Below are 13870 nucleotides of genomic sequence, written 5' to 3' on the forward strand. Positions count from 1 at the left end.
CGTGGTTGAAGTCTCCAGCTACCACGTAAAAAGCCTCCGGGTGCTTGTTCTGTAGCGAGCTGATGTTGTTGTGCAGCTCCGCTAGCGCATCGTTAGCTTTAGCATCCGGTGGGATGTAAACAACCATGACGAACACCGCCGTAAACTCCCGAGGCAGATAGTGTGGCCGGCACTTAACAGTCATATGCTCTATTGCCTCGGAGCAGTGGCTTTGCACCAAAGTACAGTTTGTGCACCAACCTTTGTTAACATAGGCGCAGAGTCCACCCCTGCGGGTCTTTCCCGTTAGCTGGTTGCGGTCGGCACGGAAGAGTAGCAAGCCGTCGATCTGGAAGGCTGAGTCCGGCATGTTGTTAGTAAGCCACGTTTCCGTGAAGCATAATACATCACAAATCCCCAGCTCTCTGGAGACCCCCAGCCTCAGTCGAAGAAGGTCCATTTTATTGTCCAGTGAGCGGACATTAGCCAGGAACATGGACGGGATCGGTGGTCTGTTGGCGTTAGCCTTTAGCCTAGCTAGAAGGCCTCCCCGCTTGCCCCGCTTCTGTTTCCGCTCATGCCGCTTCCTCTTGTCCGGTGTCCTCCCGAGCCGTAGCTTAGCTAGCTTAGCTCTGAGCTCGGGAGCTGAGGTTGTTGTTGTTGTTGTTGTTGTAATTGTAGCCTAACAGTTCCTAATCTCGATAAGTACTGTTCGGCTGTATATAAACCGTCGGTTCGCACGCTCGTCTACACAAGCAAAGTAATTACAGTCGGCTGTTAAACCAACTAATTTGGGCATAGCCCCGGGAGCTAGAGAAGCCGCTGCACTCATGCGCGCTGCCATTATTCGTGGTTTTAGTGCAGTGGCAGCCCCGATCACTGAACTCACTAGAGGGAGCCCGTCTAAGATTAACTGGACCCCAGCAGCGCAGAAGGCCTTTGAGAAACTAAAACATAGGTTTACCACAGCTCCCATACTGATTCACCCTAACCCAGACATGTCCTTCATCGTAGAGGTAGACGCCTCAGAGGTAGGGGCGGGGGCTATACTCTCCCAGAGGTCCGGTAAGGACGGTAAGGTACACCCTTGCGCCTTTTTCTCGCGACGATTCTCTAGAGCAGAACAGAATTACGATGTTGGCAACCGAGAGTTCTTGGCCATCAAACTGGCACTAGAAGAGTGGAGACAGTGGTTAGAGGGGGCCACACACCCATTCATGGTCTGGACGGACCACAAGAACTTGGAATACATCAAGGAAGCTAAGCGATTGAACCCCCGCCAAGCTAGATGGTCCTTGTTTTTTACCAGTTTCCACTTCACACTGTCTTATCGCCCAGGTTCTAAGAACACCAAGGCAGATGCCATGTCGCGGCAGTTTGATCCTTCGGAGGACAGTAGTGATCCAGAACCCATCCTTCCCCCAGCTCACATTGTGGCCCCTGTCCGGATCACCATTGAAGAAAAGGTATGCCAAGCACTTGACTCAGAACCTGTGCCAGAAAACACTCCAGAGGGTCGCTTGTATGTCCCTAATAACATGCAATCTGAGGTCTTACAGTGGGGACATGGGTCTAGACTGGTGGGCCACCCTGGAGCTGACCGGACATCAGAGTTCATCCAGAGACGTTTTTGGTGGCCAAAAATCTCCTCTGATGTCAAGGAGTTTGTGGCTGCCTGCCAGACCTGTTCTAGTCAGAAGTCGTCCACTCAGCGACCTGCTGGGCTGCTACACCCACTCCCCATCCCTCACCGCCCATGGTCCCACATATCCATGGATTTCATTACAGGCCTACCAGAATCCCAAGGGAACACTGTGATTCTGGTTATTGTGGATCGCTTTTCGAAGGCCGCACACTTCATTCCCTTGCCCAAACTACCGACGGCTTAGGAGACTGCAGACCGGGTTGTGCAGGAGGTGGTAAGGTACCATGGGGTGCCATCGGACATTGTGTCAGACCGAGGGCCACAATTTTCGGCACGTTTCTGGAAGGCATTTTGGGCCTGTTTTAACACTTCAATTAGTCTCTCCTCAGGCTATCACCCAGAGTCCAATGGCCAGACAGAGAGGATCAACCAGGAGTTGGAGAAATACCTGAGGTGCATGACTGCCCAAAACCCCTCTTTATGGAGTCAAAATCTCATTTGGGCAGAGATGGCACACAACCAACTTGTTTCCTTCTCTACTGGCATGTCACCATTCGAGGTACAGAATGGATTCCAGCCTCTTCTCTTTCCTGACCAACAGAGGGCAGTGGCAGTACCATCAGCTGAGGCGTCAGTGAGACGCTGCCGTCAAGCCTGGAGGAGGGCTCGACAAACCTTCCTCAAGATGTCGACTCGCCACCAGAGACAGGCCAACAGACAGAGACAACAGGGACCTTCCTTCCGTGTGGGCCAGACAGTCTGGTTGGCCACCAAGAATCTGCCCTTAAAGACCGAGTCTAAGAAGTTCAATCCTCGCTACATTGGGCCTTTTCGCATCACGCAAAGGATAAATGCAGTTGCGTTCAAGCTGGCAATTCCCAAGACCCTTCGGGTGAGTCCAGTATTTCATGTTTCTCTGCTGAAGAAAGTGAATACTTCTCCCTTGTCTCCCCCAGGTCCTGCTCCCCCTCCCCCTCGTTTTGTCGCAGGTGGACCTGTTTATACGGTCCGACGGCTGTTGGACTCCCGACAGGCAGGACGAGCCGTCCAATACCTGGTTGACTGGGAGGGTTATGGACCAGAGGAGCGCTCCTGGGTTCCTGCCAGACACATTATGGACCCTGCCCTCATACACAATTTTCATGCAGCCCACCCTGGCCATCCTAGGCCAGCAGGAGCCGGCCGTCAGAGGCGCATGGTTGGACGCATCAGCAACAACGATGAGTCCAGCTACAGGAGGGAAGTGGAACACCTGGAGGGTTGGTGCAGGGTAAACAACCTCTGCATCAACACAAAGAAAACAAAGGAGATGATCGTGGACTTCAGGAGGAGCAGACATCCCCCCCATTCTCCCCTGCACATCGGAGGAACAGCATTCTGTGCATCCAAGACTCAACCAAGTGCAATCAAGCCGGAATGAATTCACCTGCTCCCCATGTGACACCAGGAGGAGCATTTAAGCAGAGTAGAGACTCTCCCTCAGTGCTCAGACATGATCAACTGTTGGCGTGGATCTACCTCCTGCGTTGGGGACCTCACTCTCTGGGAAATTCTATTTGGAACTAACCTCCTGTGGATTACTTGTTTTGTTACCTGTTTTGTGAACTTTTGAGCGTCCTTTTCCTGGAACTCCTTTGGTTGAGACACTGACTCGTCAAGCCTTGCTTGCTCATGTTCAAACTCTTTTAGTTGAGAATTTAAGTTGACGTTCGTCCGGAGTGCACAATAAACTGTGGAACTTTCTCAAAACCCTCTCTGTCTGCACTTGTGCTCAGAAACCCCTGTCGTGACAGAGAGTTGAATTGAATTGAAGAAAATAAGAACAATCATAGATTTCTTTTTAGCACTGTAGCCACGCTGACACAGAGCCACAGCTCCACTGAACCATCTATTCCTTTACCACTGAGCAGTGATGACTTTATCAACTTTTTTGTGAATAAAATAACATCAATTAGAGAAAAAATGGATCCTCCTCCCTCATATTGGGACTGACTCATCTTTTAGCACAAGAGCTTTAGAAGCACCAGGTGCACAGTTAGACAGTTTCTCCCCTATAGATCTCCCTGAGTTAACATCATTAGTTTCATCATCTAAGCCATCAACCTGTCAGTTAGATCCTATCCCCACCAAACTGTTTAAAGATGTGTTTCCTTTAATTAACAGCTCTATATTAACTCAAATTAATCTATCCTTATTAACTGGATATGTGCCCCAAAGGTTTAAAATAGCAGTTATTAAACCCCTTCTCAAAAAAGAGACCCTTGACCCAGATATTTTAGCTAATTACCGACCTATATCTAATCTTCGCTTTGTTTCTAAAATCTTAGAAAAGGCAATTGCTAATCAATGATGTGAATATTTGCGCATTAATGGCCTGTTTGAAGATTTTCAGTCAGGTTTTAGGTTAAACCATAGCACAGAAACAGCACTAGTTAAAGTTAGTAACGCTCTTCTCTTGGCCTCAGATAATGGTCTAGTTTCTTTACTTGTCCTGTTAGATCTTAGTGCTGCATTTGACACCATTGATCATAATATTCTACTGCAGAGATTGGAGCAGACCCTTGGTATCACAGGTGCTGCCCTCTGCTGGTTTAAATCATACTTATCTGATAGATTCCAGTTTGTTCATGTTAATGATAAAACCTCACTACAAACTAAAGTTAATTGTGGAGTTCCACAAGGCTCAGTGCTTGGGCCTATACTTTTTACCTTATACATGCTTCATCTAGGGAACATTATTAGAAAGAACAACATACACCTTCATTGTTATGCAGATGACACACAGCTATATTTATCAATGATGTCGGATGAAATAAATCAGGTTGTTCAACTCCAGGAATGTCTCAGAGACATTAAGTCCTGGATGACCTGTAACTTTCTACTTTTAAACGTTTATACTCGGCCCTAAACACCTCAGAGAAAAACATTCTGATCACATTGTCACTTTAGACCCTGGCTTCCAGTTCCACTGTGAGGAACCTTGGAGTTACTTTTGACCATGAAATGTCATTTGATTCACACATAAAACTAATTTCTAGAGCGACCTTCTTCCACCTGCGGAACATTATGAAAATTAGAAACATTCTGTCTTTACAGGATGCTGAAAAACTAGTTCATGCTTTTGTTACATCTAGATTAGATTACTGTAACTCCTTATTATCAGGATGTTCCAACAAGTCTGTTAGAACCCTTCAGTTCATTCAAAATGCTGCAGCACTAGTTCTGACAGGAACGAGAAAGAGAGACCATATAACTCCAGTGTTAGCTTCTCTACACTGGCTCCCCGTACAGTTTAGAATTCAATTTAAGATCCTCCTCCTCACGTACTAAGCACTTAATGGTCAGGCCCCTTCATACCTGAAAGACTTAGTCTTACCTTATCGCCCTAATAGACCACTTAGGTCACAAAATACAGGTTTACTTGTGGTTCCCAGAGTCTGTAAGAGTAGAATGGGAGGCAGAGCCTTCAGTTACCAGGCTCCTCCTCTCCTGTGGAACCAGCTCCCAATGATAGTTCGGGAGGCGGACACTCTTTCTGTATTTAAAGTTAAACTTAAAACTTTCCTTTTTGATAAAGCTTATAGTTAGAGCTGGTAAGCCTAGGGAAACCTGGACCAGTTCTTAGTTATGCTGCTATAGAACTAGACTGCTGGGGGATTTTTCTGTGGTGCACGCACATTCACTCTCTCACACTCAGGATATGAATATGACTTTTTATATGTCATTAACCTTGTCTCTTTCTCTCCCTAGTTTGTGTATTTCCTTCCTTCCCTCTCTCTCTCTCTGTATCCTCATCTTGCAGGTAGCGGGACCAAGATCCAGTTTTCGAGGCTACCCACATCATCACCATTATTATTGTGCTATAATTAAAAAGTCGATATCATTAACGGTATAAACTTGTAACTTGATACAGTTGTTGTGTATCTGCTCCTGGTCTCTCTCTCTCTTCTGTCTCTACCTCATCTCCCTCTTTTCCTTTCTCCCCCCCCCCCTTTCTGTCCTCCACCTCTCCGCTGTCCCCCATTTTCCTTTCACCCCAACCGGTCGAGGCAGATGACTGCACATTTCTGAGCCTGGTTCTGTCAGAGATTTCTTCCTGTTAAGAGGGAGTTTTTTCTCTCCACTGATGCCTAGTGTTTGCTCATTGTGTGAACTGTTGGGGTTCTCTGCTCTCTGTGATGTTGTCTATGTACAGTGCCTTGAGATAATGTATGTTATGATTTGGCGCTATACAAATAACATTGAATTGAATTGAATTGAGAGTGTGTGTGAGTCTGTGAGTCTGTGAGTGTGTGTGTGTGTATGTGTGTGTGTGTGTGTGTGTGTGTGTGTGTGTGTGTGTGTGAGTGCTCTGGTAATTATCACATTGTGGGTACATCGGTCTGTTTACACAGTCACGGTGTGGGGACCGCTGACAGTCTGGGGACCAAAATCGAGGTCCCCATAACGTTTTCCTTTTTAAAAGCCTTCATTTTTCTGTATTTTTTTGTGTGAGTGTGAGAGAAGCTGCTCCCCCTAAAGGACTTCGCTGGTAATTGCACCTTCCACTTCACACACACGCATCATCCAAATATGGTTAGGACCGCCCACTTCCTGGTCCCCATTAGTAAGGTTTTAAGGAGTAAATGAAATGTTCAGTGTTTTACTGGAAATGTTGTTTTTGCAGCTGCACAAGCATAACAATAAGAGGAAGAAGAAGGAAGGTGGGTTTGCACTTTATGTGATTGACAGATGCAGCAATAAAATTACTCAAGAGCATTTGAAGGTAATTTGTCATTCTACGTAACAGAGTTGCACAACAAGACATACAGTAGTTGAGTGTGGAGGAGAAGTTGTAGAAAAAACTATTTAATAGTGTTTAATAAAAGAGGCTCTGTACCTGAGATATAATTCTGCAATATAATACGATGGGGTATATGTGCAACTCTGACTTCCGGCGAAAGGCTTTTACTTTGAAATCACACAGGAAGCCGGCTGTACGTTTGACCGCAGCTTAACAGTAAACAACCTCTCTCGCTTTGTGCACAAGTTCACACAGCTCAGAATCAAGATTGGAGACGATTGTGTTTGGTAAGTGTCACAGTATTTCTCATAAAATGCAACCTATTCAATCATTGTAGAGTTTTGTGCTGTGTGATGCGGTTTATTGATAAAAACTGTCCGTTAAGGATGTTAATCACACTCGTTAATTATATAGCAGCGTAGCCGTTTTTTTTTAGCTAAGTGCTACGTGTCCAAGTGCTTGCAATTGGTTATGACGCGACGATCACGTGAGCTAACAATAGGAAGTTAGTAATATTGAGCTAGCAAAGTGGGAATTAAATGTTTCTTCACACAACAGATTTAGTCAAATTAAGTAATAGTTTGAAAAGTGAAGTGAAGTGATATGACCTAAAGTGCCAGAGTTGACGTGGAATCTTTTTTTCTAAGCTTTTTAAACTTGCAGTCCCTCTGTTTATCAAATGTCTAATTATAAGAAATAACATATTGTCAGTAATATTAGAATCGTATTATTTGACAATAAGTGAAGCTCGAGACTCTCTTATTTGTAGATATTTGTCTGCAGTTTGAAATGCCACCAAGGCTCAGTCCGACAAATGATGCCATCCATAATGTTCTCTCAAAGATGGATAAAACATCAAAACTGGAGGTGAAATACATAAATGCAGAGAAAGGTAAGACATTGTGAGATGTGGTATTTTGCATTTTAATTTCTACAAGTAATTGAGAATTTGAGTAGATGATATTTCCTGTTCCACTAAAAATATCTTGTTGTTTTTAAAGGACGAGGAGTATTTGCCAGAAAGACATTCTGCTGCGGAGAATTTGTAGTGGAATACAGGGGTGATATGATCAATGATGCTGAAGCCCAAAGAAGACGAAAGATTTTCCACCCATCATGCACTGCCTTTTTTTTTTGCTTTCAAATGGAGAGGAAAATGATGGTGGTAATTTGCAAATGAGCTTTACTTTGTGTGCAAAAAGAACAACTCAAAAAGAATGGACAATTGATCAAGTTGTACCATATGTTAACATGTATGTCAATAGCATTTCTATGTAGAGGAACTGTACATATGAATATGAAATGGGTTCACTCACTTTCCCTTCTATTTGTCCTTCTAAGCATTGATGCCTCAAGAGAAGACAATTCATTGGGGCGACTAGTTAATGATCAGCACAAAGGCCCAAACTGCAGGATGAAAAAGATCGATGTAGATGGAAAGCCGCACTTGTGTCTTTTCGCCATCAAAGACATTAATGAGGGGGAGGAAATGACCTATGACTATGTGGAACTTCTGCACTATTTTCAAATGTTTTGGAATAACTTTTATTTTTTTGAAACTTATTTAAACTAATGGAAACTGATTTACTTCAGATCAGGGCTCTGTCCTGAGTGAATCCCTTACACTAATTTCACATTATGCTGAAAGATGGCTAATGATAATGGGATGTTCTGGACAAAATGTTACCTTTTGTAGAGATTGTACATTTGATAAAATATCCTTCTATTCGGGGGCATTTACGACGTCCCCACAACACACTTTCCCCTCAGTGTGAGCTTGTAGATTGTGTGAAGTCTTGACTTGCTTCAATCTTAACAAGCGGTCCCCACAAGTGGTGACTCGAGTGTGTGTTTGACATGTCCCCACAAAGCTTGTTCCTTCAGTTAGTGTGAAATCAGCAAGTGGTTCACAAAGCAGCAAGAATCACTGCAGTTGATATTTCATCTCTCATATTTGGTTTCTCTTACCATGTATCTAATTTCAGAGCTGTGTCTTTAGTTAAATAAATAGTAATATGAATAATAATACTTTCCCTATCTTGAGATAAACTGAGAATAGAGGCAATACTGTATAAACCATTTGCAGAAACAATGCCAGTGTTAACACCTTAAAATATTCCTACAATAGAACAATTCTGATTTGGTAACCATTGTTGACTCTTTACAAACATGTCTAAGATGTTTTAATGGTCTGTTGTTTTGCTATTCATCACAGATTGTGACAGACGTCGGAAATGAAGATGGGACTTTTGTCCCAAAACTTAGACGGACAAAAAGTATCATAGTAAGTACTCAATTTCATGTCTGGATCCGTAGTAAGCTGATTGAAATGTCGTATCATACTGCACTTAATGTAATTATGTTTAAATTATACATTGTATGCTATTAATGTCAAATATACACTCTATCATCTCGGTCCATTAATGTATTTTCAGATGGAAAAAACAGATTTCGAAGACCCTGATGAATTATATGATTCTACATCAGATAGTGGTGATGAGTATGTGCCAGATTCCACCACTGAAAGTGATGACAGTGATTTCAACCTCACATCAGTCATTGGGACAAAACCGTGGCCCCTGACTGAATTATGTCATGACTCTGAATCTGAATCGTGTCCTCCAGTGTGTGACACCACGACACCACACCTTGAAAGCTTGAGATACAACAGCAGTACATCTGACATCAGTGTGAATGAAGAACCCTGTTCAAGTCAGGATGCAATTGACACCGTAGTTGTGCAAGCTTGCCAAAAGAGAAATGGCAATAGAGTGTACAACAAGAAACAGTATTGCTTGTATTGTAAGAAGGCCTATGCAAAGATGGCAAGACATCTAGAACGTGCACACCATAATAAACTGGATGTGGCTAAAGCTCTTAGTTTACCAAAAGGTTCCTTGGAGAGAAAGAAACAGCTAGAGTACATTCGCAACAGAGGCAACTATGCCCACAATGCTGCTGTTATAGAGTCAGGGAAAGGGGAGTTGGTTCCATTTAAACGCCCAACTAAAGATGCACAGGGGAAGGATTTCATGCACTGTGCATACTGCCAAGCACTTTTTACGCGAAAAGTCCTGTGGCGACACATGCGACGTTGCAAACTTCAGCCTGCATCCGTACCTGTCAAACCAGGAAAGAATCGTGTTCAGTCCATGTGCACATTCATGCAACCTGTGCCTTCGCACATCGGTAAACAGATGTGGGGAGTCATCAGTGCCGTGATTCCTGATCCGATCACCGATGTTGTGAAAAATGATAATGTCATCATCCAAGTTGGACAGCACCTATTGAACAAGGGTGGGATGTCGGCCAAGAATCAACAGTGTGTGCGTGAAAAGATGCGAGAAATAGGAAGACTGATTCATAATGCAAGAAGAGTTACCTCCTTAAAAACAATGGAAGATTTCATAATTCCAAAGAATTACTTGCAGGTGATCAAATCTGTCAAGGTGACGTGTGGCTATGACAGTGATTCCAACAAATTTGCGATTCCATCACTTGCCAATAAACTTGGCCATACATTGCTTAAAGCCAGCAAACTCCTAAAAGCTCAGGGCTTGATAATGGACAACGCTGAGCTTGTGAAAAATGCCACTGAATTTCAGGAAGTCCACAATCACAGATGGAATAAAATGATTTCTTCGACAGCAATGCCCGACCAGAGAGGAGAACATTCTGGATCACTGTTACACCACAGTCAGGGATGCTTATCACGCCGTCCCCCGTGCTGCACTGGGACTCTCTGACCACGTCATGGTCCACCTGATTCCTGCTTACAGGCAGAAACTAAAGCTCTGCAAACCTGTAGTGAGGACATCAAAGAAGTGGACCAGTGAGGCTGTGGAGGATCTACAGGCGTGTTTGGACTCTACTGACTGGGATGTATTCAGGACTGCTACCAACAGTCTGGATGAGTACACAGAGGCTGTGACGTCATACATCAGCTTCTGTGAGGACTGCTGTGTTCCATCATGCACCAGGGTGAGTTACAACAATGACAAACCCTGGTTCACAGCCAAGCTCAGAAGGTTATGGTTGGATAAGGAAGAGGCCTTCAGGAGTGGAGACAAAGACAGATTTAAAGAGGCAAAGTACAAGTTTAGCAAGGCGGTGAAAGAAGCTAAACGACTGTACTCTGAGAAGCTCCAACACCAATTCTCAGCCAACGACTGAGGGTCGTTGGCTACCAACACCCTACCCCCACTCCTTTAACGACCAACGCCTAGCCAACGACCTGAACGAGTTCTACTGCCGCTTTGAAAGACAGAGGGACAGTCCTGCAACCATCCCCCACAACATCTCCCAACACCCCCAGCTCCAGTGTTTCACCTCCACCCCCCCCCCACCTCAGCAGGGGCCTGGGCATCTCCACCAATGCCCACCTTAAAGGTCCCCCCCTCCACCTCCCCACCCACCTCAGTGCTGACTCTTTCCATCCACGAGAGGGACGTCAACAAACTCTTCAGGAAACAGAATCCCAGGAAAGCAGCTGGTCCGGATTCTGTCTCCCCATCCAGCTTGAAGCACTGCACTGATCAGCTGTCTCCAGTGTTCACAGACATTTTTAACACCTCATTGGAGACATGTCACGTGCCAGCCTGCCTCGATTCATCTCGATTAATCGTTTGGTCCATAAAATATTAGAAAACATTTGAAAAATATTAGAAAAATTAAAAAATGTTTATCAATGTAATGATTGGTGTTTATCAAACTTGGAAATGATGATGTTCTCAAATGTCAACAAACCAAAATGATAAACTTTTAATGATTCTTTGTTATCCAGAGCAAAGACATTAAGAAAATACTCACATTAGAGAAGTTTAAAGAATTGGAAATCTTGTTTTAATCATGAAAAAAGCTTCAAACCAATTAATTGATTATCAAAAGAGTTTTCGATTAATTTAGTAATCAATGAATTGTTTCAGCTCTACTATGAGACCATCAGCATAAATCTCGGTCACCATTTTCGATGTGCATTTATTTTGGAAGACGACATAACGACTCACTTCACACTTCAACCGGCTGTGCATACAGCAGTTTGAAGATATTAAGCAACACTTCAATATGTTCTGTATTTTCAAATTCTGATGCTAATAGCTGTCAGCTGTCTTTTGTACACATATGTATACTGACATACATATGGAATATGTTTATTCAATATGTCATGTACTTTTTTCCTAGAGTCTTTGGCAGAAGAGACTCTTCCACCTACAGAGGAAAATGACATCCCACCACTACACAAGAGACACAAACTATCATCAGCAGAGGATGACAGCGTTGGAGCTGTGACACCTGTTGAAGGTTTTTTGTAGTAACAGATAAACATCTTAAACATGTCCTTCTCTTCATCAGAACACAGCTGCCCAACTCACATATAGCTGCATTTTAAGATAAATAGAATTGGCTCTAGCTTCTACTGCCCCCTCCTGAAGACAGGCCTATGTAGTTCTTCAGCTCTGCAGTGACAAAAAAACTAAAAGAGGAATGGCAACAGGGTGTTCAGCAAGAGACAATATTGCAGACACAGTAGCCCAATTCACATAAACCTAAATATGGCCTTGGTCACAGCGCCTGTGAACCTGAATAAATTACAGATCGGATGAATGGATAGTAAGAAGAATTGGAGGGAAACAGTGGTGCTGATACTAATACTAAGTGCTGACATTTTGTTACCTGCTTACTTAACTAGCTTTGTTTCATGAAACAGATTCAATGTAATTCAAAGCCTCACTAAGAAGGATGAAATATAACTGTTAAGATACAAAGAACATCAAACATTATCATCATTTATATTGTGTTAAAATGTACATGTAATGCCATTGCAGAACTACAGCTCTTCAATAGATTAATTTAAGTTCACATGTTTAACCCTCATCAAGCATTCAATAAGTCATGCTGCACAGAGGCATCTGCTTTTCATGCATCTCCCTCTATCTGTATACCTGATGAATATATTATTTACTTTTTGTTGGAATCGTCATCAGAGGCGAGGAATAAAGTCCCATCAACAAGCAAGAGAAGCAAGCCACCATCAGGAAAGGATGACGGACTCAGAGCTGTGACGTCTGTCAAAGGTGATTATTCCTTTTTTTTTTTTATCTTTTTCATTCTAACATAGCGCAGTTCAACCCTGCAGTGAAGTTGTCCTTGATCCAGAGACTAAACCCCAAATAGCTCCTAATGACTCTCCCTTCAGTGTGTGAATGGCTATTGCTCCTGATGAGAAGGTGGTATCAGCTACCTGTGTGTGAATGTGTGTGAAATGGTGAATGCACCCATGTTCAGTGTTTTGTATGGTGGCAAAAAACAAGAAATGTGCTGCATAGGTATAAGGTCTATTTGTGTTTACATCTTTTTTTTCTGCCCACTTACAGGTAAATCTACTCAAAAAAGAACATGGCAGGAGGAAGAGGTAAAAGCTGTTGAAAGGAACATGAAGCAGTTTATCACTTCTTGCATTGTACCAACAAAGAATGACTGTGACAAATGTTTAAGGGCGGAGCCTGCAGCTCTTAAGAACCGTGACTGGCAAACGTTGAAATATTATGTGTATAACCGCATCACAGCCTACAAAAAGAAAGTCCAGCGTAATTTGTAAGGTGATGACAAATGAAAAGGCTGGTTCTGATGTTGTATTGTTTATTTTCACTGTTGGCTTTAATTCTGGCTTCAACTCTGTTCATTAAACAGTGGACATCTTCAATTTGATTAGGAGTTGGCCCTTATTGATATTCATTACTAAGGACTACATCTAGTGATGGTGAGATGAAGCCTCATGAGGCATTGAACCACTTGAGCCAATTGGTTCGAGAAAGGGTTCATTTCTCGAAGCTTCATGTGCACACGAAACCACCTACTGGCCAAGTGTATAATCACAGGCAGCTGTATCTGAACCACATAATGTGTGATGAATTGAATTTTTGTGTCTGTTAGAAATGACTATGAATTACAAAAAATGTATGACCAAATAATTTCTGTACATATGTGTTTAATACATTTTTTGAATGTATTCTGTGTGTGTAAGTCTTCCCAAAATGGTAGTATCATAATATGGCAGGTTGTGCAATGTTTTTCTGAAAATGGCATGGGCGTAATCAGGCAGAGGACAGTGAAAGTGCTTGTGGAACTAGGAAAAGGGCACAGATTATGCTTGTGAAACTTGGACAATGATGAACCTCGCTGGCTCCATCCTATATCACCTATCCTACTCTCCTCCCTCTCCTAAATCTCTATCTCTCCCTAAACTCTCCAAACTATATAAACGCTGTCCAAACTCTAGTATCCAAACTCTCCAAACTATCCAAACTCTCAACTGACCGCAACTCTCCTTCAAAAACCCACATTTTGAATGGAGCCTATATAGGGGTCTATATAGCTGTAAAACCTCGCGCTAAATCTGAACCACTTCACGAAGTAATCACGTGGTACAGCCGGGCAGCGAGGCTTCGGACGTCATCATTTTT

General features: G+C 43.2%; 1 protein-coding gene and 1 long non-coding RNA gene across 2 annotated transcripts; both read left to right on the forward strand.

Moving 5' to 3' along the window:
- Positions 1–8635: 8635 nt before the first annotated feature.
- LOC131444080 (uncharacterized) lies at positions 8636–10580 on the forward strand. Its single transcript, XM_058614211.1, has 3 exons — positions 8636–8691; positions 8843–9856; positions 10056–10580. Exons 2-3 carry the CDS (start codon positions 8843–8845, stop codon positions 10578–10580), a joined length of 1539 nt encoding a protein of 512 aa, XP_058470194.1. The 5' UTR covers positions 8636–8691.
- Positions 10581–11408: 828 nt separating this feature from the next.
- Positions 11409–13110, forward strand: LOC131443955 (uncharacterized). Its single transcript, XR_009233683.1, has 2 exons — positions 11409–11708; positions 12782–13110. It is a non-coding gene; the product is annotated as an uncharacterized LOC131443955 (long non-coding RNA).
- The last annotated feature ends 760 nt before the right edge of the window (positions 13111–13870 follow it).

Source organism: Solea solea, chromosome 17, assembly GCF_958295425.1.
Source record: "Solea solea chromosome 17, fSolSol10.1, whole genome shotgun sequence".
Taxonomy (NCBI): Eukaryota; Metazoa; Chordata; class Actinopteri; order Pleuronectiformes; family Soleidae; genus Solea; species Solea solea.

Bases quoted from the DNA above. Each gene is read 5' to 3' on its own strand.
- LOC131444080 (XM_058614211.1), top strand. From the start codon at position 8,843: ATGGAAAAAACAGATTTCGAAGACCCTGATGAATTATATGATTCTACA. The intron at 9,857-10,055 runs GTGACGTGTGGC...TTTCTTCGACAG, and splicing joins AGGTGATCAAATCTGTCAAG to CAATGCCCGACCAGAGAGGA.